The sequence below is a fragment of the Ahaetulla prasina genome, chromosome 1 (assembly GCF_028640845.1).
Source record: "Ahaetulla prasina isolate Xishuangbanna chromosome 1, ASM2864084v1, whole genome shotgun sequence".
NCBI lineage: Eukaryota > Metazoa > Chordata > Lepidosauria > Squamata > Colubridae > Ahaetulla > Ahaetulla prasina.
Window position 1 is genome coordinate 189,055 of NC_080539.1, and position 23,743 is coordinate 212,797.

General features: G+C 56.9%; 1 protein-coding gene across 1 annotated transcript; it reads right to left on the reverse strand.

The window, feature by feature from the left end:
* Positions 1-596: 596 nt before the first annotated feature.
* On the reverse strand, positions 597-23,706 carry SLC43A2 (solute carrier family 43 member 2). The gene is made up of 14 exons (XM_058163868.1): positions 23,552-23,706; positions 21,517-21,729; positions 16,365-16,578; positions 15,662-15,717; positions 15,389-15,465; positions 14,684-14,776; positions 11,232-11,365; positions 10,676-10,878; positions 9,504-9,650; positions 7,890-8,031; positions 7,366-7,495; positions 7,093-7,166; positions 6,068-6,191; positions 597-4,756 (listed from the first exon to the last, which is right to left on the reverse strand). Exons 2-14 carry the CDS (start codon positions 21,674-21,676, stop codon positions 4,595-4,597), a joined length of 1,716 nt encoding a protein of 571 aa, XP_058019851.1. The 5' UTR covers positions 21,677-21,729; positions 23,552-23,706; the 3' UTR covers positions 597-4,594.
* Between the last annotated feature and the right edge of the window lie 37 nt (positions 23,707-23,743).

The following is a 23,743-nucleotide window of genomic DNA, read 5'->3' on the forward strand; positions in this document are numbered from 1 at the left end:
TGAGCAATTGTGCTGCAGCCACCAAAAAAGCTAACACAGTCCTAAGCTGGAGCAACAGAGGGATCACGGGAAGATCATGGGAAGTGTTGATACTGCTTGCACTGACACTTGGAATACTGAGTTGAATTCTGATTACCATGATACAAAAAATATGTTGAGGCTCTAGGAAGAGTGCAGAGAAAAGCAACAAAGATGTTCAGGGGATTGGAGGCTAAAAGATATGATGAATGGTTGCAGGAATTGGATACTCCTAGAATTAAGGAGAAATTTCCTGGCAGTAAGAACGATTACTGTATGTTTCGGAGTATAATACACACTCCCCCCCACCCAAAAGTGGGTGGAAATGTCTGCGTCTTATACAGCAAATGTTGCTGAAGCCCTGCCCACCCACTGCCTCGTACCCTTTGGCTGTTTTTGGCCTCCGCACACTCCCTTTTTCAACCATTCCAAGATGCGAGGATCACAGTACATTGATGCCGACCGCTGCCTCTGCGTGTCGCTTTTTCATCCTCTGCGTATTGTGTCCCATTTTTGGGCTCTATGCGTCATGTTTTTGGCTGGTTCCAGGCTGCGGGGATCCTCTGGAACCAGCTGAAAACGTGACACACAAAGGCCAAAAATGGGGCATGCGGAGGCCAAAAACACGATGCGTGGAGGCATCAATCGGCACTGATGTGCTGTGGTGATCCCAAGCGCCTGGAACAGGTCTAAAACAGAGCATGCAGAGGCCAAAAACGCAATGCGTGGAGGCCAAAAATGCTATGCATGGAGGCGGCGGTGGGCTGTGGCCTGAAGCCTGGAACAGCTGATTGACGGTATTCCAGGAGGCTGATCCAACTGCCAATCAGCTGCTAGTGCTGAATCAGGCGGCAATAATGTGCTGAAGCAGGCCAGGCTGTTTGCTACAAGAATGCTAGCCAGATGAATACCAATGGAACCTGGTAAGCAGAGGCAGAATTTTTTTTTTTCCTCCCCAAAAACTAATGTGTGTCTTATACTCTGGAGCGTCTTATACTCCGAAAAATACAGTAATCAGCAGAATAGCTTGCCTTCAGAAATTGTGTGTGCTTGAACACTGGAGGTTTTTAAGAGACTGGACAATCTTTTGTCCAGATTGTTTGAGCAGAGGGCTGGACTAAAGACCTCCAAGTCCCTTCCAATGGTTATTTTTTTTTATTATTATTTACATTTATATCCCGCCCTTCTCCGAAGACTCAGGGCGGCTTACAGTGTATAAGGCAATAGTCTCATTCTATTTGTATATTTTACAAAGTCAACTTATTGCCCCCCCAACAATCTGGGTCCTCATTTTACCTACCTTATAAAGGATAGAAGGCTGAGTCAACCTCGGGCCGGGCTTGAACCTGCACTAATTGCAGGCTGCTGTGTTCTAATAACAGGCTTCTAACAGCCTGAGCTATTACGGCTCAGCTATTCCTGTAACCTCTGTAGCTTGCTGTGTCCCAGAGCATCTCCTGAGCTTGCCTGCTGAGGCTGAACCACCCACTTCATTTCTAAGGGAGGGATTTCACTTTGGCAGATGGGGGAGAGGCCTGCTGACCCACATTCAGTCCTTGCAGAGCAAAGGTTTGCTCAGTGTGATGTAGTGGTTTGGGTGGTACTCTGGGACCATAGAGATGTTTTGAAGTTTCCCTCAGGCTCAGAGGCCCTGGAGGTCTCTGGGACAGTCCCCTTCTCCCAACCTAGAGTGGTGGCTGCGTGAGGAAATAGCAAGGGGCACTGAGGTTGCTGGCCTCAGGTCCCAAAGAAAAGCCAGCCCATAAGCCCACCAAAGAAGTCCCCAAACTCACAGACCCATTGGTGGGACCTTAGCAGGCAGGGTACTCCTCTCCTGGCCTGGCTGGGAAAGCAATTCTGCACAGGGTAAGAAGGTTGGCACAGCCCCCCCTCTCCCACTGCAGCATGGGAGGCCATGGCCTGGCCCTGCATGGCTTCCACTCTAGGACTGTAGCGATATCCAAGGAAAAAGGCCTTTAGAAGCCAGGGTGTGAGGGTCTCCCAGAAGAGAAAACCTTGTGCACCAGGGGGCCAAGCCTTTGGAGAACCACCTACCACAAGGCTAAGGTTCCAGGTCCAAGTGACCAGAGGCAAGGAGAAACTGGCTGGGCCAATGCAGCCTTCTACAAGGGTAGCAGAGGCAGAGGGGGCAGCAGCCAAAGGTGCAGGGAAAACTCTGAGCCTGGAACACCCTTGGCCACCTTCCACCCACCTCAGCAACAGGGTGCTGAGCAGACGGGGGGGGGGGACGGGACTGGGCCCTGCACAACGACTAGGTGAGGGCCTGCTATCTCCCCTCCTCCAGAAAGCCTGCAAAACCTCTTGGCCAATTGAGCCAGAGGGAATGGTCAGCTTAGGCCTCAGGGCTTCATCTTGCCTGCCTCTCTTGGGTCTGCATACAGAAGCTGCCCCAGAGGGGCAACCCACACCCACTCACTGCCCCCACTTGTGCTTCTCAGGCCTTCGGTTTCACGAATCTTTCTCCTGTGAGCTGGCAGAGTACCAGGAGGAATCTAACTCCAGACAGCTATGGGGTTAAGGTGGACGAGAGCTGCAGCAGGGACCAGGTGGGCACAGAGCAGGTACAGATTGCTGGGCAGGGCAGAAGGTTAGGGTTGCAGGGGGGGGTTCTAGCTATTTGGCCCTGAGGCATCCCCTTTGTTAGTGCTCTTGCCTTTGGGTTGCATCCGGGTTACTACAGGTCACCTCCGATGCGTTTGGCCTGCAGCTCCTTTGGGTCTGGCAAGAGCAGGGATCCCAGGGGGCTGCGTTCTCACTGCTCACTCCTTCCAACCATCTGCATCAGGTATTAATGTGACGGGTGTACCAATGGGTTACCCAGAGCCCACTGTAGCCATGCTGCCCAGCCTCCTGGCACTCTTGGCTGAAGGCGCCAGAAGCATCAGCCAAATGCTGCACCCTCTGGCCTTGTCGGCCCCTCAGTGTGCCCCCAATAGAGCGAAACACCAATGAGGACGGCCGTTTGCTTCCCTGTGGCCTCCTTTTCCGCTGCCTGGCTACGGATTCCATGCCTTCAGCCTCCCTCCTGGCCAAACCAGGGTTTGCTGCCTCATTGGCACTTGGCACACGCTTCAAGGGCACTTGCCTGTCCTCAGCTCAGCATTTGTGGGAGATGTGAGAACAGAGCGGGATCATTGCTTTCTTCTATATGCCCTCTGTGAAAAACAAGCTGTGCCATGGCTTGACCTGGCAGCTGATCTGGAAGCTGCCAACCCCAGTACAGTGTTAGGCAAGTCCGGCCTTCTTTCCTCTGCATAAGCAAGGCTACAGTTGAGTCAAGAGGGAAGAAGCCCCATTCTGGGAGCTGGTTGTTTCTTCCTCTACCTCTTTGGGAGGGAAGCAGGGCAGACAAGCCCCAAGCCTCAGCTGGCACCAAGGTGCAGCCACGGAAAGGGCCCAAGGAAGATGTGGCTCACCAGTCCTAGCTCCGTAGCCAGCCCCAGAGCCACTCTGGCCTCGCTGCAGCACTTCTGGCCTCCAAGGGGAACACCTTGACCAAACTTCCTACCAGGTCAGCCTTCTGGCTGCTCAGAGTAAAAAATACAAAGTAGAGTAGTGTTTTGGGTTGGTTTTTTTTTGTTTTTTTTTTTTGGTTTTTTTGATGTTGAGAGACAAGACAGTGCAATCTGCCTGTGGCATCTTGGCCACACACCCCACCCGCCCCAATGGCTGCTGCAAGGGAACCAGTACCCTGCCTACGAGGATTCTCACCACCAGAGGGCGGCAGTTGCTGTGCCAGGAACCAGGAGGCTGAACCTGCCTTTGGCGGAGCTAGACACGGGCAGGGGATGGCAGGGCAGGAGGCAGTGCGCCTCAGCCCAGGTCATGATTTGGGGCATCTCCTTCCCTCAGTCTGCCCCTAATAGTTGAGACTTTGGGGTTAATTCCCACTGCAGCCAAGATGCCTGCGCGACCCTGTGCAAAGCTGCCCCTCTTCGGTCATCCCCCAAAACGTTCAAAGGGGGGGGACAAGACACTGCAACCCCCAGCTTTTGTCAAGCTGGTCCTCAATCTGCAGAGAAGGTGGGGGCCACATCTCCTCCCCACGACAAATGCAAGATGCAGGCAAACTGAATACTCTCCTTGCTCCTCCTCGGCCAGCAGCTGCAGAGTCCGGAGGGACCAGCAGGGTCCTACAAGATGACCAGGGGAGTGGCTGGAAGCCATCACCCAGGATGGGAGAACAGGCAGGTGGGGAGGGAGGCCAGAGTCTATGTCCTGCACAGACACAAGCCAAGCCGTTGCCTGTGTGCTTGTGCGTGTGTCGTGCAGGTGTCTGCCAGGAAGGGCTAGATCACCAGAATGTGGGGGAGTAGGGGGGCATTCCCTTTGCAAAGCAACCAAGACCCGTATTGAGTTAGGCGTCTCTGAGGCCAGCACCAGAGACTGTGGGCAAGGGAGGCCACAGCAGGGTGGTGCCACGGAAGAGGCATGGTGGCGTGGCTTTTGAATCCAAAGCAAGGCCCGTGAGATGGGAGCTGTGCTGGGGGGCTTCTCTGGGGCCTCAGGATGGGGGGGAAGCATTCCCCCAACCAGTCTCTAGACAAACACATCTCTAGACAAAAGCCTCCTCGCTGGGCGTGCCGTTGATCTTGAGGAAGAGCTGGGCATCGTCGTGCTTCTGCTGCTTCACCCGTTCCAGGCGCCGCTTGTAGCAGATGAGGTAGACAGGCAGGCAGAAGCCCAGCATGCTCACCCCCAGCAGCCCGACATTGACCTGGCAGGAGAGAGGACGAGGGCGGTGAGGGCTGCTGGCGAGGTATGGCTCTCCACAGGGTGGCCTGGAGAAACAGCTCAGTCCGCAGCTGCCTCCTCTGCTTGAAGGGCTCCCTGCCCTTCCCCTCCCTCCCCTGGCACTGAGGCCCTCGGGTGCCAAGCAGTCCTGGAGCCCCAACTACCTGCTGACCCAGAGTGCCAAGCATGCCACCTGTGGTGCCCAAGCCAGGCACAACTCTCTCCCGAGGAGGCAGCCGCCCAGGATGAGAGGCCAGGGCCTTGGCCACGCTTGCTCGGTTTCAACAGCTCTTCGCTACCCAAGGGCCAGGCTCACTGGCTACACAGCCCCCACCCCACAGCCAGATAATGGGCTGGCCCTGTGTTTTGCAGCTGTGGGGGAAAAAGGAAGATGGCATGAGGAGAGGAAGCCCTTGTCTATCTGTGACTTGCTGGAAGGGATCTTGAAAGCCTTATAGTACAGCCCCTTGCCAAGGACAGGAATGCTTGGATCATCCGCTCCTTGACAGTAAAGGAGGCTGTGAGTCCAGGAAGCTGGCTGCTTTGGAGCGCCCCCCCCACCAGGACACCCCTCCTTTCCTGGACCCCTGTCTGAAGGGGGGGAGGGGCACATTTGTGTTGCCCCCCTGAATGGGCAAGTCTTGCATGGGGGAAGAGAATGAGCAGGCTATAGCGGCTGCCAGGCCAGATCTGCACCAAAGGGCTCTGAGATGTTTTGCCAAACAAAGACGGAGGCAGTTGCCAAGAGAGCAGCTGTCCAGACGCCTGGAGCTGGCCTTCCCTTCCTCACGTGCCCAAGACAGACCAGCCAGCCCTCCTCATTGCACAAACAAAGCCCACGTGGTCCCTGGGAGCCAGTCCAGGAGGCCTCTGACACCCAGACCGTGACCAGGCAGCCTCCTGGGGGAGCTGGCTTCCAGGGCCAAAAGGCTCCAGGTGTGGGGCAGGGGGTGCTGCTGGTGGGCTTCCCTCCCCGGCACTGCCAGGCAACAGGAGGGACCCTCAAGGGAGATTCCTTTTTTGGGGGCCCAGACACCCAAAGCACCTCCCCCTGTCCGAGAAGGTCCAAGCCCCCAGACTGGGCCTACTCTGCCAAGTGCCCCTGTTCACCTCCTGGACCTCCACGGCTGACGGACCAGCCACCCAAAGCCCCAGGAGCCAGAACTGGCTGTGGAGGGAGACCCTGCCAGGCACGACTTGTTCTCCACCCTCTTCCCTTCTCATGGGCACCAAGGCTGCCGGTCCAGGGCATCCTCGAACAGCCAGCACCCCCAGTCTAAGCGGCACCACTTACCCAGAGGGGGTCTCCTTCCAGGGGGCCCATCATGGCCAAGAAAAGGGGCTGCTGCAGGAGGGCAAAGAGGGCGCTGACGAGAGATTGCAGCCCGGTCAAGCTGCCAAACTGCGTGGATGGGTACCTGGGAAGGGAAAAGGCAAGTGACCCACATGTCTGCAGCTGCTGAACTGCCCTCTGGCCAGGTCTCTGGGGATGGGAGGTCGGGTTGAGTGACAGTGGAGGATCGGGTCTCTCTACAAACAAGTAAGTGGCTGGATGAGGGGCCGGTGGAGGAACAACCCCACCCATTACAAAGTGCTGAAGGCTGGCATAGAACAGGAGCCTGGGAGGCAGATAAGCCCGTCTCAGCCTCTCCCGATTGAGCAACCCTTGGAGTTGCATCCAACGCCCTCCATGACCCACAGCCCAAAACGTCCCGTCCAAAACAACAGACGTCTGAGCAGGGCAAAAACAAGTGAGTCAGCCGCAACAGCAATTAGATCCAGGGCCTCTGTGTGTGTATGTGTATGTGAGAGGGAGGGAGGGAGGGAGGGAGGGAAGGAAGGAAAGGAAGGAAGGAAGGAAGGAAGGAAGAAAGGAAGGAAGGAAGGAAGAGAGAAAGAAAAAGAAAGAAAAGAAAGAAAAGAAAGAAAGAAAGAAAGAAAGAAAGCAAGCTGGCCCAGGAAAAGCTCTCCAGGGCAGGATGCAGATGGGCCTTGGTGGGGGGGCAGAGGGGGCCCCTCAGTGTCTTTCAGCTGCCTCCCTTGGGGCACTGAGAGTTTGGGGCAGAGGACCAGCTGGGAATGAGGAAGTTGTTTTGCTCCCCAAGGAATGCAGCCTGGCCCGAGCTGACCTCGGCCTCCATCAGATACTCGAGGCAGGTGGGGGCGGGCAACACCCGCTTTGGAGCAACACCAAGAGGTGCCGGCCAATATCCAGAGCAAAACCACACAGCAGGGAACCCAGGAAAGAGGAAAACATGACCCAGAAACGAGGGTGACCCACTTTGCGATGGGCAGCCGAGGAGTGGGTGCTGGACTTACACAGCAGCATAGAGACCCCCGACCGCCGAGTGGATGAAGCCTCTGACGATGGTGTGCAGGATGAATGAAAGGATCTGAAAGGGAGAGCGGGGGAGGCCGCCTTCAGAGCAGGAAGTCCCAGCAGGACCCCTGCCCTCCAAGGCCTTGAATGAAGCTGCCCGCCCCCCCATGGAGGCAGAGGGGAGTCCCCCAGCACAGGGCCAAGCTGGCCAGCCTTTTCCCCAAATGCCTGCCAGGCCCAGCTGCCCCTTTGCCCACATGTCCCTCTTTCACCTGCAAAGGCAAGTTGGGGATCAGGCAAGTGACCCCAAAGCCCACCAGCAGCACGTTGGTGAAAGCGAAAGCCCGGGTGGCGTTGCAGATCTTCTGGATCTGGCGGTCCCGAGGTCTCTTTTTCTCACCCCTGCAGGCGGGAGGAAAGGTCACACGGGCTGCCACCCCTCGAGCGCTCAGAGCCCAGGAGGGCTCCTTCCCTGCCCACCGCTCTGGTGCCAGCCGGTGCCCGGTGACCCTTTCCCTACTTTCAAGGGCTGGAGGCTGTCCATCCGTGACAAACAAAGCCTCCCAATGACGACACTGCGGTTCCTGGCCCAGTGACCCAGTTGCCTCATGGCCTCCCCACCGAGGCAGGGCCCTTCCCTGCGGCAGGTGGCACTCCTGCACCCCACGGCATGAGCTGCCAAGGGCGTGTGGGAAGCGGCATCCCTTTCCTAAGCTTCAGAGGAGGAAGGAATGCAGGTTGGGTATGCAGCTGGCAGGGAGGGACCGTGCAGCTGCCCTGCCCACTGGCCACGTACGGGGGTCTGGTGTCTCCCTTGTCCGCCTCCTCAGGGCCGTCGTCACACTCCTTCAGCTTCCAGTCCATGATGTAGCCGATCACCGGCGCCGTCATGAGGCAGAGCAGCTGCAGGACTCCGAAGATGGAGCTGTAAAGCCCCACTGGAAGACAAGCGGGCAGGCCCCGTCGGGGGCAAGAAACCCCCAAACCAGAGCCCCCCTTGCAGGAGGCCAAGCACAAACCCAACCTGTCTGGGCTCTGCTAGGGGCCGCCAGTCTTTGCCCCAGGGCAGAGCTGCGCAGCCTAGTGGATATGTCAAGAGAGGGCATCACTGCCTATCTGGTTCATGGCAGCCCAAGCCAGCTCTCTGGAGGACAGGCAAAGCCAGGAAGCAGGCAGGTCTGGGGCTGAGGAGGGTGTGGGGTCAGCCGCCTAGGTCACAGCAGGCTCTGAGCCCACGGCCGGGCACCCCCGAGGCCTCCAAAAGCTTTGCCCTATGAGGCCCTGGGGGAGCCAGGCACTGGAGTAGGGGGCCTCCCATGGGCAGGCCCTCCCTGGCCCAATACCACCACTCTCTCCTCCCTCCCTCCCTCCCTCCGGGAAAGCACTGGGGCCGATTCCTCTGCTTCAAGGGATTCCAGATTTAACAGGCCCAAACTGGCTGTCGCTATGCAAGAGGTGTGCATGGTTTCAGCCTGTTGTGCAAAAGACACGGTGGTGGTGGTGCTGCTCCTAATGCAAACCTCTCCCTTCCTCCTGGCTTCCTTCCAGCAGCTATAAATAGGGGCCTGACGCAGAGTCTACGGCCTCCTCCTCCTCCCTGTTGTTGCTCTTCTGCTTTTCACAGGGCAAACAGGACCCTCTGACCCACTGGCTGAAGTGCCCCCCCCATTCCCCCCCCCAGATCCCCCAGGAGCAGTGGAGCGTAGCCCAGGCTCCCAGCACCCTGCTTGTCATGGCAACGTGGCTGGAAGGAGCACCACAAGAACCACCAGCGCCTGTCTGCTTTGCAAAACAGCCTCTGCCGTGGAGGGATGGGGGTGGGGAAAGGGGGCATCTGGTCCCCAGCAGGCAGTGCAGGGCCATCTGGGTGAGAGGGACCCTCGGGGAAGCTCCCGCCCCGCTTCTTTCTTTCAGACATAAACGGAGCACCAATGTACTGTGGCCACCTGAAGGCCTTCTGGGCCCCTTCTGTTCTGCGTCTGCTTCCTTCTCCAAGGGGTGGCCACCAAGATGTCCGAGGAGTGAAGCCCAAGAAGGGCTGCGCTGAGGATTTGGGGCGTCTGCTGATTCAGGCCCAGCCTTGCTGGTTCGGAGATGCACCTGGCTGGAGCTCTTAGCAGCCAGCCGTGGATGCGTGAAGGACCAGCAGCCGGAAAGCAACAGCCAGCCTTGCGAGGTAGCCCAAATAGGAAGCAGACCCAGTTGAACCATTTCTCCCTTCCTCTCTGTTTATCCTCCAGAAAACTAGGGAGGCATGCTTCCCATGCTGCCCACCCCAGCAGACTGGCTAGCCCCACAGTTCACTGCAGCCCCTGAGGTAGCCTCCGAGTGCCAGGGGGGTCAGCCAGATGGAAGCAGGCCTCCCCCAAGCCCTGACATGGGTCTCCTGTAGGCACGAGAGGGCCCCCACCTGTCTCCAGGTCGCCCTCCACCAGGAACTCCAAGATGTTATTCATGGCCCCCATGTAGAAGATGAGCCGGAGCTGCGTGACACACATGGTGACCAGGCTGAGCAGCAGGATGGGGCTGAAGACGCTGTTCATGAAGGATGGAGAAGCTGCGGGGGGGGGCAAGAGGTGCGGGCAGGGGAGAAAAAAGGAAAGATCCGTCAGGCTTTCTCCAGGAGACACCACAAACAGGGCTGGGAGATCGGCACAATCCGGAATCCCAACACTGGTCGGCTGGCTGGCCATTTCTCCTTGGCCTAGAGTGCCAGCTCAGCCTCACTTTGGCCGGGTCCCAGGGCCACCCTGCAAGATGGCTGCCTCGTCCAAGGTCTCAGCATGGGCTGAGGGGATGGTGCCAGTTGTTCAAGCGGTCACCAGGGCCGGTTTAGCTCACGCTGGTAAAAGCCTGTTATTAAGAACACAGTAGCCTGCAATTACTGCAGGTTCGAGCCCGGCCCAAGGTTGACTCAGCCTTCCATCCTTTATAAGGTAGGTAAAATGAGGACCCAGATTGTTGGGGGGGCAATAAGTTGACTTTGTAAAAATATACAAATAGAATGAGACTATTGCCTTATACACTGTAAGCCGCCCTGAGTCTTCGGAGAAGGGCGGGGTATAAATGTAAACAAAACAAACAAACAAAACAAACAAACCTCCACCCACTTCAGCAAAGCTTTGGGCTGCGTCCTTTTAGGGGCCACCTCTTCCCTTCGTGAAGGGAACCCCCAGGTGCAGTGTTTTCAACGGAAGAGTCTTTTACTGTATAAAACCAGAAGGGAAACCTCTCCTTGCAGCCCTTTCCTTCTTGGCTCACTGAGGGCAGGGAAAGGCTCCTGCACAGGAAAGGACTTCTTGCCCTTTGGCCCCCAAGACCAGACCAGACCCACAGGCCAGGGGGCAGAGGGGGAGGTGCAGGCAGAGGGACTCCCAAGGCGCCCCAGTTCTTGCAGGCAGGGGAAACAGACAGTGCTGGCTCCTTGTGGTGGGTGTTCCAAGATGACCGTCTTCTGGGGAGGGGCTAGCCAATGGAGAGCCCCCTCTGCAAAAGCCATGCTGCAGCAGGGGCCTGCCAACCTGCCAGTCCAACTGGCATGGCAGCCGCCCCTGGCAGAGCGGCTTTCCTCGTGCTCCTCACCTGCACTGTCCGGCTCACACTTCACCTCCAGGTCCACCGTGGAGAAGCAGAGCTTGTTGCCATCCTGCAGGGCTGTGGCCTCCTTGTTGCCCTTCATGGAGCTGCCCACACTGAGGCGGCGGCCAACCGTGGTCACTTGCTTGTAGAACTGCTTCCCGGTGATCTTGTGGTCAAAGCCCAGCCAGCTGAACTTGATCTTCACCCTGGGCAACAGAGAGGTCACTCCTGCTGGCTCTTGGCCCCCAGGCCCAAAAGGTCCTGGGAGCAAGGTGGGCACATCTGGCCTTGCCAGGGACCCTCCCTCTTAAGGGGCATCCTCAGCTGTGGGAGGGGGGGAAATCAATGGCTGCAAAGAGCAGCAGCCAGCATCGGAAAACCATTCCCCAGAAGGGCCCAGCTGGACCACGAGTTCCTGGGCAGCTGGGCAAAAGTGGGGCTGCCTGGCACAGTTCCACCCATGTTCACCACTTGAGTTTCTGGAAGAACCTCAAGACAGGCCGGCATTGCAGGGTCCCTTTCACACCCAGCTTGGTGACTCCTGCCCTGAGCCACTCACGTGTAGTCCATGTCTTCGGGGCCTGGGAAGGGCTCCAGGGGCCAGTTGAAGAAGCAATTGAAGAAGACGAGGCCCGCACAGCCGGCCCAAACCAGCAGGATGAGGATGAAGGAGACGCCCAGGTCGTAGATCACCTGGGGAGCAGGAGAAGCACTTGAGAAGAAGCAACTGGCTCAGGCTGAGGAGAGGTCGACCTGAGGCTTGAGGGGGGGATTAGTGGGGAGACTCCTTAGGGGTCAGCCCCATTGGCCACTTGAGGGCTCAAGGGCAAGGCATCATGGCAGCTCTAAGCTGGGCCCTCCCATTGAGACGGTCACGGCCTTTAGGTTAAGGACAGGCGGGCACATAGCGACCAGATGTGGGTTAAGCGGGGTCAGGGTTCATTTTGGGGTGGCCCCAAAAATGGAGACATGCCTCGATCCCCCCCCTCAGATGGGCTCCAACTGCCAGCCTGAGCACTGCAACATGACCCCCATGAAAACAAGGGGGCGGCCCTTCGGTCAGCCATTCTCCAAGAGGCCCTGCAGACCAGCTGCCCACTGAAATCCGCCCACTAAGCTGTCTTGCCCATGCCAGGTGAGATCTGCCCAGCCTGTAAACCAGGCTGAGGACTTCAACTCAAAGCCAGGCCATGGGCCCAAAGCAACTCGGCCCCCTTCTTGCCAGCTCTTCCCAGTTCCTGGTGGGCCTGGGCTGCTGCCTGGCCACTCTCCCAAATCCTCCCATGAGGGCAGCCAAGCACCCCCCTCCTTCCCCCATCCCCGGGGGTGGGGCGGCTGTGGCCAGGGCCAACTTCTTGGGCTGTAAGAAAAGCTGTGTTTTTCACACAGCTTCCCTTTCCTGGAAATGCCACATGGCTTCCACAAAATAGGGCAGAAATGGGTTGCCATTCGCTACACAACTTTCAATAAGCATGCCAGAGGAGTGTGTGTGTGTGTGTGTGTGTGCGCGCGCGCACGTGAATGAGTGCAGGTGTGCGTTAAATTCCATCAAGCATTTGGCTTTCACTTGTCCAGGTGCCATCCTTTTGTTCGCTCCTGCTGCTGACGTGCAGCCTGTCTCCAAAGAGGGCGTAGATCTCAGGCCCATCTAGATCTGGGCACTTGCCACCTCTGGCCTCAGATGGGGCATCACTTCCGCATCGGGGGAGGGGGACTCAGGGCTCCTACTCAATGAACAGGTGGCAGCCGCGGCCAACTGTGCTTTGTATGGTTTCATTTGGGGTGCCGGCTGCACCCGCTCCTAGATTGGGGGGGAGCTTTGAGGAGGCTTGCCCTGGTCACCTAATAGCTTGACTACTGCAATGCGCTTTACAAGGAGATGCCTTGAAGACCACTCAGAAGCTTGGTCCAGAACAGCCAAGGGCATGCCTTGGTAGGTGAGTTGCGCTGGTTCCTAGTTGGCTTCTGGGTACGATTTAAGAAGCCGGTTATGACCTCACACAGAGAGCAGGGATGGCAAACTCCATGGAGAGAGGCCAGGTCAAGCAGGAGAAAATGAGTATCTAACAAAATGAAATTCAACAGTGAAAAAGTAAGGTTCTACATTTAGGCCAAAAAAACAAAATGCACAGATACCATATATGTGGTACCTTGCTCAATAATAGTAACTGTGAGAGGAATCTTGGAGTCCTAGTGGACAACCATTTAGATATGAGCCAGCAGTGTGCAGCAGCTACCAAAAAAGCCAACACAGTTCTGGGCTGCATAAACAGAGGGATAGAATCAAGATCACGTGAAGTATTAATACCACTTTATAATGCCTTGGTAAGGCCACACTTGGAATATTGCATTCAGTTTTGGTCGCCACGATGTAAAAAAGATGCTGAGACTCTAGAAAGAGTGCAGAGAAGAGCAACAAAGATGATTAGGGGACTGGAGGCTAAAACATAGGAAGAACGGTTGCAGGAACTCGGTATGCCTAGTTTAACGAAAAGAAGTACTAGGGGAGACATGATAGCAGTGTTCCAATATCTCAGGGGTTGCCACAAAGAAGAGGGAGTCAAACTATTCTCCAAAGCACCTGAGGGTAGAACAAGAAGCAATGGGTGGAAACTAATCAAGGAAAGAAGCAACTTAGAACTAAGGAGAAATTTCCTGACAGTTAGAACAATTAATCAGTGGAACGACTTGCCTGCAGAAGTTGTGAATGCTCCAACACTGGAATTTTTTAAGAAAATGTTGGATAGCCATTTGTCTGAAATGGTGTAGGGTTTCCTGCCTGGGCAGGGGGTTGGACTAGAAGACCTCCAAGGTCCCTTCCAACTCTGTTGTTGTTGTTGTTGTTATTATTATTATTATTATTATTATTATTATTATTATTATTATTATTATTATTATTATTATTATTATTATTAAAAATGAAAGGGTGGTGTTAGAGCCCCCCTCGCAGAAGGCAGCTGCAGCCTTCCTGTGGAGCTGACTCTCGGTCTGGTCCAACTGGTGGGGCTGACATGGGGGCCTGGTTATCTGAGGTGCTGCCTATCTCCAGTGGTGCCTGCCTGGCCAGCTCGGACTGAACAGGTGCACATGCTGTGGGATCCATCTTTGGGATGCCTTCTCTGGTGCAGGCCTTGCCCTCTGGAATGAGGGCCCCGAGATCTGGGCAGCTCCCATCCTGAGGGCATCCTGTAAATCCTTGGGTGGGGGGCTCCCTTGGTGGGTTTCTGACCAGTTTTCCTCTTAACCACCCCATTCCTCTTATGGGCTCCTGGGTGGCTTTACCGCTGTGTTGTGAGCCAACCGGAGTCAACTGGACTCTGGCACCATCTCAGTTGGATAAAGAAATAAAGGTGTTGGTTACCACCTTTAAAGCGCTCCATGGCTTAGGACCAGGTTACTTACGGGACCGCCTACTGCCACCGTTTGCCTCCCACCGACCCGTGCGCTCTCACAGGGAGGGACTCCCCAGGGTACCATCAGCCAAGCAATGTTGACTGGCGGCCCCCAGGGGAAGGGCCTTCTCTGTGGGGGCTCCCACCCTCTGGAACGAACTTCCCCCAAGATTTCGTCAACTTCCTGACCTTCGAACCTTCCGCCGCGAGCTGAAGACATATTTATTTATCCGCGCAGAACTGGCATAGAATTTTAGACTTTTTATTCGGCTTTTAATTTTACTTAGTGGGTTTTACTGTTTTAAATATATTTTAATCTGGACCAAATATAATAAGTTTTTAAATATTGTTTTATCTTGTATTTATGTATTGTTGTTTTGTTTTTATCTGGCTGTGAACTGCCCTGAGTCCTTCGGGAGAAGGGCGGTATAAAAATTTAATTAATTAATTAATTAAATAAATAAAAATAAATGCATAAACTCTAGCCCCACGGGCAGTTTGTGACCCCTGGGGGGGAGTTGGGGGATGTTTTCTAGTCCCCAAGGGGAAAGAGTGGAACTGGGTTCCCATTCCCAGCCTGCACTGCCCCACTCCTGCAGTTTTCCACCCCGCCACTTACCTTGATCCCTGGAAATGTCACCGCCGAGGAGGCATAGGAGCCGATCATGAGGGCAATGAAAGTGGAGCGTAGATCCCCGAACATGTTGGGCAGCTGAGAAGGGAGGGAGGGAGGGGGAAGGAAAGGTGTAAGGGCAAACAAGGCTGCCTAGAGGAAGGCTCTCTACAGTTGCCTGTTTACTCGTGAGCAGGGGAAGCTGTAGGGGGGGGGGGCGGTGGGTGACCCTAGAGCCACAATTTGGGAGGAAAAGGGAGAAGGGGAGGGGGAGAATCCCTCCCGGACCTTCTACAGCTTTGGCAAGGCTGCACTGGAGGCCCTGCGGAGGGGAGGGGACAGCTTTTGGATCTAACCCAGAAGGCTTGGAAATGGCCTCCTTCTAAGCTCCCCAAAATGAGCTGAGGTGCAACTAAGGGAAGAGCAAGGGAGTTCATCCCAATGCCAGGCAAGGGGACTCTCCTGGCCCTCACTCAGCTCAGGTGGATGTGCACAAGGCTGCATCCATCACAGCAGGCACTTCCCCCCTCCTTCCTTACACATTCAGGAAGGGCACAAAGCCTCCATCTGGCAAAAGACACCCCCCCCCAAATCCCCTCCAGCATGATTACTGGGGTGGGGGGCAGGCACGAAACCAATCTGGGGCAAGACCAGTGCCCATAGAAAGTGGTGCAAGGGTTCGCCCTGCCCACCAGGTAAGTTGGCACTTACTGTGAGAGACGTGAAGGTCATGCACATCCCTCCAAAGCCGTTCAGCGACAGCGAGATGAAGATCAGCACCGACAGGGCTGGGGCAGAGGGAAAAAGTGCTCAAACACCATCCTGTCAGGCCAGGAGCCCAGGGTGGGCACGCAGAAGGGATGGCTGGTGTGGTGACATGCTTGTCCCCCAGCCCCCCACTGGGTAAGGCTCCCTGGCTCCCCCCACAGAGAAGCCATGCCCCCCTGCCCAGCCTCTCCCCAGAGTGCCCACAATCACACTCACAGTCCGGGTTGCTGGCCCCATAGGCGATCATCACACAGGAGACTGCAAAGCAGGCACTGCAAAGGCACCCGGGGAGGCCCATCAGTCCCCCAGATCGGTTCCCAGGCCCCTCGAACCCACAACAGGCCTCCCCTCACCCGCCCACCCACCATACTCTGCCTTTGAAAGGCTCCCCTTGACTGAGGCTCTGAACTGGGGCCAAGAGATGAAGCCTCCCCTGCCAGCTGCCGGTCACCCACCCCAATGACACAGGAAGCCACCAGCCAAGGACCAGAGCCATGTCTCCATGCTCCCTTTCCTTCCCTAGGGACCTCAAGTGCCAGCATCCTTCCCACCCCCAGAGTTTGGGGGGATTCTCTGCTCACTGAACAGGGCACAAAATAGGGTCCAGGAAGCAAGATGTTTTCTCCCAGGAAACCCGAATAGGCCAAGAACCTCTGATGGGAGGCGAAGCAAAGGTCTGCTTCCCCGCCAGCCACGCTGACCTCTGCCCCTGTGCTCAGAAGACATTAGCAGCAATCCCCCAGAGAAGACGGGTGGATCTCCCTCCCTGGCATGTGGATCAAGTGGCTCTCCCTCTCTCATAGGCTCCCATTGCTAGGGAAGGACCTGCCTAGCGACTGGGAGGGCAGGCAAGCTCTCCCGGATGTGGTGGGCTGCGGGCGGCTGTGCTTCGGCCCTGAGCATTCCCACCCAGGCCTACCTGCCCAGCAGCCTCAGCTTGCGTGGCCCATACTTGTCCATGACGATGCCCAGGGGCAAGGTGATGGCGCTCAACAGGAAGGAGCCCACGGTGAAGGCCAGGTTCAGCATCTCATCCTGCTCCTTGCAGATCAGCCAGCCGTTCATTCGGGCCAATTCCAGCTCTGGGGCTGCCGTCCCATTCCTGGGCGCCAAGGCCACCCCCGTCGAATTCTCTGCAGGAACAAGAAGGGCATTGCAAGAGGCGCCATTCAGGAGGCTTGACCTCCCCACCCACGCCAGCTCTGCGCCACACAGGAGGGCTCTCTTTGGCCTGAAGTCATCTACTCATCAATTGGACTTTTAAAACACTTTTAAGATTGTTTTGATTTTAAACAAGAGAGTCTAGTATGTTTCAAAGCATAGACTTCATCTTTATTTCAAAGGGACCTGCATGGGAACAGAAGCTTTCCTGGAGTGAGGGTCCATTGCACCCCAAAGGCTCGTGCCTAGAGAAAGGCCCAGCTGAGCTGTGAGGGGAGATGCTAGAACCAGTAGGTGTGCAAGCCCCCGCCCCCCGCTAGGCATGCAAGAGTGCCCTCATTCTCAACCTTGGAGTTCAAGAGCCTGGGGACCCCTGACCCTCGGGTGCCATGGAGGAAGAGGGCAAGGCCTCCCCAGGACTCCTGCTCTTTAATTATAATGCACTGTGTGACCGCACACTCCCAGCTGACCAACCCACACTGGTTTACAACATCAATTTGAACAATGTGCCCATCAATTTAAGAGAATAAAAGCAGGCAATAAATAATGATAAAACCATAAAACCGTGTTATCGGAACAGCCATCGTGTGTGAATAATATAAAACCTCCATTAAGAAAGGGAGGCCAATTGATAGAAATGGGTTTTAAGTTCAACACTGCAAAATTGGGTACATGATGTCCTTGCAAGCAGTGGAAAGTCCCTGCACTGGTATCTCCCCCCCCCCAAAGATGCCCCCCCGCCGAGGCTCCTCCCTTCCAGGGGCATCTCCAAGGGGCCCTTGGCAGAAGAGCAGAGCTGCTGGACAGCCAAGGTTCCCCCCAAACTCAGAGGGGCAGCAGCCTGCCCAAGAGATCCCGCCAGGCCCCATGAAACGGGGCCTACGCCAGAAGAGACCAAGAGGATCTTTTTCTGCCCCCCCCCTGGCCTTTGCATGTCATGCCAGGAAGGCCTTTCAAGCCTTTGAGAACAAAAGATGCCAGCTGGGAGAACCAGGGAGGCGCAGGGGCTGCAGGATTCGGGCCAGAGCCAGGGCCAGGGAGCTCGACTTTTTCATGCAGGGAGGCCTAAAACCCAAACTGGACCACAAGGATAGAAGGGCACAACTACTTCCGAGGAAAGGACAAGGCCAAGGAGGAGAAGCAGAGCCATTCTGTATGAAGGAGGCCCACATGAGGGCCGGATCCAGGTTCTGGCATACGTGGGTCCTGTCCAAAGCCAACGTCCTTCTGTCCTGCCTTTCTGCTAAGAGGTGGCCAGGTCAAGCCAAGGTCTCAATGAGGCCCAGATTTCAGCAGGTTCTGGGAAGGGACTTGGACGTCTGCGGCACAACCGCTTCCTCTGGCCTTTTCCCGCCCGAAGGGAGATGAGAGCGCAGCGGTGGGGAATGCCAGTTGCAGAGGGAAAAGCTGTGGGAAGTTTGGGAGGAAGCGGGCCTGCTGTCTTGGGGCTCAAGAGAGCCCATCGGTAGGTGAGAGAGCATTCACACATGCACATTCAGCAGCAAGAGAGCCAGCCTCAAAAATAACATCTGCTTGTATCAGGAGAGCTGTGGTGCACAGGGGCCTCTGACTGTACCAAGTGTTGAAAGGGAACGCAGGAAACAAGGCGAAGGGCCAAGGAGATCCGTCAGCAGCAGCCAATATCTGCAGAAAGCTGGTCAGAGGCACTCCCCCACAGGGGGAGGCTGGTCTGCCAGGGCTGCTGAGTGCCTCAGGGGGCCCTGGAGGCTGCACCAGCACCAGAGGGAGGGAGCAGGAGGGCTGGGCATCCCGCTCCACTGGCAGGGGGAGGCAGCCAGGGGGCAAGTCAGGGCCAGAAGGCCAAGTCCTTGGCCACCCCTTGTCTTCCTCCCTGGAGGAGGCTGGCTTCAGAATGAGGCAGCCAAGCGGGTACCTGGCAGCGGGAGATTCTCCTCCTCAAAGCAGCGATAGGGCACTTGGGGCTCCCCACTCCGGTTACCCCTGGCCTCCTAGGATGGTTGTGCTGGGCAACCCTGGGCAGCCAGTCCATCTAGGCAGCCGGCTCAGCCCTTGGCAGCTTCCATGGTTACCCCTCGCCTGCCCTCCACCAGAGGAGGCCTCAACCCGGCTGCGGCTGGTTGATGCTGGATGCCCCCCCTGCCCACAACCGTGAGACAACTTTCACAGGTGGCTCTGGAGAAACATTAACTAACCTGCCATAGACATGGAAGAAGCAGGCAGAGCCATCGAGGGGAGGGGAGGCCAACAGGGAAGCCAGGCAAAGGAACAGTCGCAGTTGGTAAGCCCAAGAGTCTGTGGGAAAGGTGGACAGGTGGCCCCGGACAGCGGGAGGGCACACTTGTTGGAGTCTGGAAAGGGGAGGCTTCCCACCACCTGCCAAGTTGCCCCCTCCCTGCCCAAAGTTTTAAACCCCGGCAACGGCTTTACCACAAACAAGGCTGTGTTTGTGGTGAAAACACAGTTGGGCTGGCAGAGACATAAGTCTCTGGCTGCCCTTGAGGTGCTTCGGCCTGCCAGCTGACTTCCTTGGAGAAAGGAAGGGCATAGATGGTGCCCTGTGCTGGAGACCCAGAGGGCCTTGGGCCAACAGGGGGCCAGATTCATAGCTACCCCAGTCAGCCTCCAGTTGGCTCTGAGATCCCGGGAGGGGTCATGTGGTTCTGGCTTCCTTTTTCTAAGGCACTGGAAAGGAGTGGGAGCCCCATTGCCCAAGGAGGGCTGATTCTTCCCTCCCCCAATGCAAATCCCCCACCCATCACTAGGGGCCAGCTTGATCCTAACCAATGTGGAAACGGCAGAAGCAACTCACAAGCATGCCCGGAATGATTCACAGAAGGCACCCTTGGCCGTTCCCGCCCTTTGGCCCAGCATCCCTCCAGGACCTGCGGGAGCACAGCCTGCTCACACACGGGGAGGGGACGGGGGGGGGAGCAGGGACAGGGTCCAGGGCCTGAGCTTTGCAGAAAAGCCACAGAAAGTACCTTAAGGCACTTTGTGAAGACTAAGCAGGTCCAGGCAGAAGGCACTGTCCAAATGTCACCTGAGGAGGGAGGTTAAAACGAGGGGAACCCCTGAGCCCAGGCAACCCTGCTGCTGCAGCTTCTCCCTATCAGGCCCGCCTTCCGTTCTCACTTCACCAATTGGTATCCGTCCTGGATTCTCCACTGGGAAGGCAGCCCAAATCCTATTGTCCCATTTCTGATTACTCTTCGGGCAGAACCACTATTTCCTCCAGGAGGAACCAAGTCGGGCCACCCGCCATCCACAGCATCAGTTGCCCAGCGCCAGGGACACCCCCACCCCCACTGTGAGGTGGCACAAGAGTCTCAGGTAAACCATATCTGGGGCTAAGCCCCAGCCACAGAACCCCAGCATGCCCCAAAAGGGCTCCCTTGAGCCGTGGCCATTCCCCCCCCCTTACAAGATGGCTGCCCGAAGACGAGGTCAGGTCAGTCGAGACCAGCAACATTACAATGCTGACTAGCTTTCAGCAGTCCAGGAAGGAAAGGGCGGGAGCAGACAGGGCCCACAGCAGTCGTCCCCCCTCACGGCCCCACGGCCTTCAGCAGCTTGCCACCTCCAGGGGGAATGGCCGTCATTACCGGCAGCTGCAGGGACCCTGAACGGATGCGGAGAGGCAACTCAGCACTTCAGCCGGAAAACGCCAGCTCAACAGGCAGGGCTGCCGAGTCAGAGTGGAGCAAAGTTGCTGCAAGGAGCCCCTGAACCGGCTGCAGCCGGCCACCAGGCACACCCTGGTCTCTCTCTCTCTCTCTCTCTCTCACACACACACACACACACACACACACCATGCTCCTCCTATGAGGAAGAGCAGGGTCACCAAAGTGCAGTGGAGAGGCAGACCCTCCCACCAACCCAAAGTTCGGTCCCTGCCAGAGAGCCTCCAGCTGAGAAAGAGACCCCTCTCACTAAGGCCCCCCACCATAAGATGCGGTGGGTGGGTAGAGGCTGTTTTGCTTGTCAGCAACAGAAGGAAGTCCTCAGAAAGACGAGACCGACAAGAGAGCAGCCCAGCTGCCGCTCCCTTCTGAAAACTCAGTTGCTTGCTCTGGACAGGCTGAAGAAAAGAGGGGGTGGGGGGGCTCACTCTGCTTTGCTGCTTGGGCGGCCTTGATTGGGGGTTAAGCCAAGGGGTGGAGTCTGCGGAGTTTCCCTGGGTTGTAGCCTGGGTTAAACTGTGGTGCACGGGAATACGTAACGGCCCAGGGGGGGCTGCGGGAAGGGCACAGCGGCCCTAGCTGGTACTGAGGGCACCTGCCTTTGACTCTCACCAGTGGGTCTTCCTTCCCCCGCCCCTGCCCCGATGCTGCAGAGCCCAGCTCTTTCCCCACCCGCCCTCTCCTGCCAGCCTACAATCAGCTGGTTCTGCGGGATCTTATCATCTTCCCTCTTGGATAAAGTCTCTGCCACAGCAGCTTTTTATCAAGGTCTCAGCCTGTTCAGACCCTGTAAAAGATTGACGGGGTCCAAAGGGCAAGGCTGGGGGGGCGGGCAAGGAGGAATGGAGACAGAGACAAGAGCTTCCTGCCACCCCCCCAAACCCTGCCCAGTGTGGCTGATATCTTTGGAACAGAGTGCAAAGACTTCCAAGAAGGAAAAGGATTTATGGGGGAGGGTCCCAAGGCTGTCCTGGCCCTTCCCAGTCCAAAAGCCAAGTAGCCAGGCTCACCTAGAAGCAGCCGAGACCGTGATGGGCAAGAAAAGGAGACAGGCTCTGCCCCCCCCCCCCGCAAAAGCAGACCCCTCCCCTCATGATTGCAAGAGATGTCCCTTCCCCACTAAGCAGCAAGAGATGGCGCACACAGGCCAGATTGGGGGGGGGGGGCTGGCTTGCCCAGGAGACTATCAGTGGAGCCCATGTGGCAAAGACCTGATGCTCAGGAGGGCTGGGCCAAGGTGCTTCTTACCTGGGAGGGGGCACAGGTAGGAGTAGAAGCCCTCTGACTTGAGCATGATCAGGAGGGATCCCCAGCCCAGGAGGACGGCAGAGAAGAAGAGGTTCTCCACGACGGCTGTGCAGGCCATCCACCAGCGACGCCGGTGGGCCGTAGCGAGGGTGGGAGCCATGATGGTGGGCGGCAGCAGGCGGGGGCTGTTCTTCACCAGGAGGGTCTTCCAATCTGTTGGCACACAAGGCTTTTTCCTTCAGGGGCTCCCTTCCTCTCCAGACAGTAACTGCTGCCTCCTCCCATTCCTCATCCCGCTCCCCACCCTATTCCTCCCCAAATTTTTCTCAGAAGACATAGCTTAAAAAGAACAAAATATGTCATAGGGCAGAAAAGGAACTCAGAGATCACCTAGTCGCTTCTACAAATCCCCCAGCAAGTGGTCATCCAGCCTCTGCTTAAATGCCCCCAGCTAAGCAGAGTCTCCCCTCCCCCAAGCAGCAGGGCCCGTTCTTGGCCCACTCTACTAGGAAATTTGTCCTGGCATCCACTGAGTCCTACTGCTTGTTGCCTAACCCCCATTTCTTCTCCAAGAGCCCCAAAATGCTCTTGGTGCTCAGAGGGCATTGATGAAGGAAGAGACTGGCCGCTGATCCAGGCAGCCATCTGCCAGTGGAGGGTCCCTGCAAAGGAATCTTTAAAAGATCCAGCGGGTGCTGGGAGGAGGGAAGCTGAGCCGGCAGAGATTGGATCAAGCAGCAGCAAGATAAGGGCCCAAACTCTTGATTTATTTTATCAGGACTTCTCCAAAGCACTGGATAAACTTATCAGCCTTGGGATAAGAGGATGAGGTCAACATGACAGGTCAGTAATGTGGCTTAACCAGAGGAAGGGGGGCCAAGTGCCCAGACAGTGGAGGGAAATCTGAATGATACAGAGGCAGCCAATGGCTGGCCAGTCGGCCAGCCACCCTGAGCCTTAGTGGTGCCAAAGCATTCAAGAGAGCAAAATAAAAGATGCCCAGAATTCCTCAGGGGGCAAAGAGGGAAGCCCCTGGGCAGAACAACCCCAAAGTGCCCCTAGATCTACCTGGGGGGGGCGGTGTCTGAACAGGGGTGTGTGTGAAATGGCCCAATGGGCTGGCCTGCTCCTTCTCTTCACAGCTAGCAGTAGTTTTGGGGGAAAGAATTAAATGGGGAGGGGGTATCTGGGAATGGGTGAAGTACCCCTCAACTAGCTGCCTGGCCCTGCTAGTTGAGACTTAGGAGAAAAGCAGAAGTGGGGGAGGAACCCAACACAGGGAAGCAGAAAAGGAACCGAGAATTAACTGACCCGAACCTCTTGCTAGAGGCCTCTGGGCAGCTTGAGCTGGAAATTGCAAAGGCCCCCTCGACCTGCAACTATCTCACAGGGGGTACCAAAGCCCAGACAATGGCAGTATAAGAGGAGCTTCAGCGGGAGGGGGCACAAGGAGGAGGGCAGAAGGGGAAGGAAGGGCTCCATTATATGACGGGTTGGACACGATAGATCAGCCGACTCCTCCCGATTTAGAGGCCTCGTTCCTAAATACCCGACGCCTGGAAACCTTGGGGTGGCGGCGCAGGAGGCTTCATAAGACCACTTAGGATGGAAGTGGGCTAGCAAGGACCTCTCCCCACTCCAACGGTTGACCTCGCACTGGAGGTGGCTGGGACCCCGCGCTGAGCCACTCGCCAAAGACCAGGCCAGTTGGGGCAGGAGGGGGGCTCTCTAAACCAACACAGACGGAGGGCGGTTGTCACGCGCTTTAGACTTCTGCTTGCCCCCGGGATGGGGTGGTGGTGGAGGATAAGAGCCCTTAGTTCGGGGCGGGGGGTTTCTCTCCGAGCCACCCACGCGGGCGCAAAGAGAAGACGGCGCCGGCAACCGAGGCAACGGGAGTCCCGGAGGCCAGCTAGAATACGCGGGGGGGAGCAGAGGCCCTGCAGAGATTTGTCCTTTCCCGCGGAGGGAAGCCAAGCAACTCCCCCCCCGAACTCGCCCCACGGCCGGGCCGGCGGCCACTCCGTGCGCTCACCTGGCTGCCCAGCTGGATCTGGCCGGCGCTGCTCGGGAGCGGACGCGGTGGCGACGCTTCTGTTGCTCCGTGCCCGGCGCAGCGCCGCGTCTTTTATAGATCGAGGCAGGGAGGGGGAACGAGGCGGCGCTGATTGGCCCCGGCGCCTTGCCAGCCGCCGCGTCTCGCCCAATCGGGCAGCGCGCCGCCAAG

Coding starts and splice junctions, on each gene's coding strand:
- SLC43A2 (XM_058163868.1), bottom strand. CDS start 21,676: ATGGCTCCCACCCTCGCTACGGCCCACCGGCGTCGCTGGTGGATGGCC. Junction 16,579..21,516: donor CTACCTGTGCCCCCTCCCAG/GTAAGAAGCACC, acceptor TTGTTCCTGCAG/AGAATTCGACGGGGGTGGCC. Junction 11,366..14,683: donor TGACATTTCCAGGGATCAAG/GTAAGTGGCGGG, acceptor CCTGCTCCCCAG/GTGATCTACGACCTGGGCGT.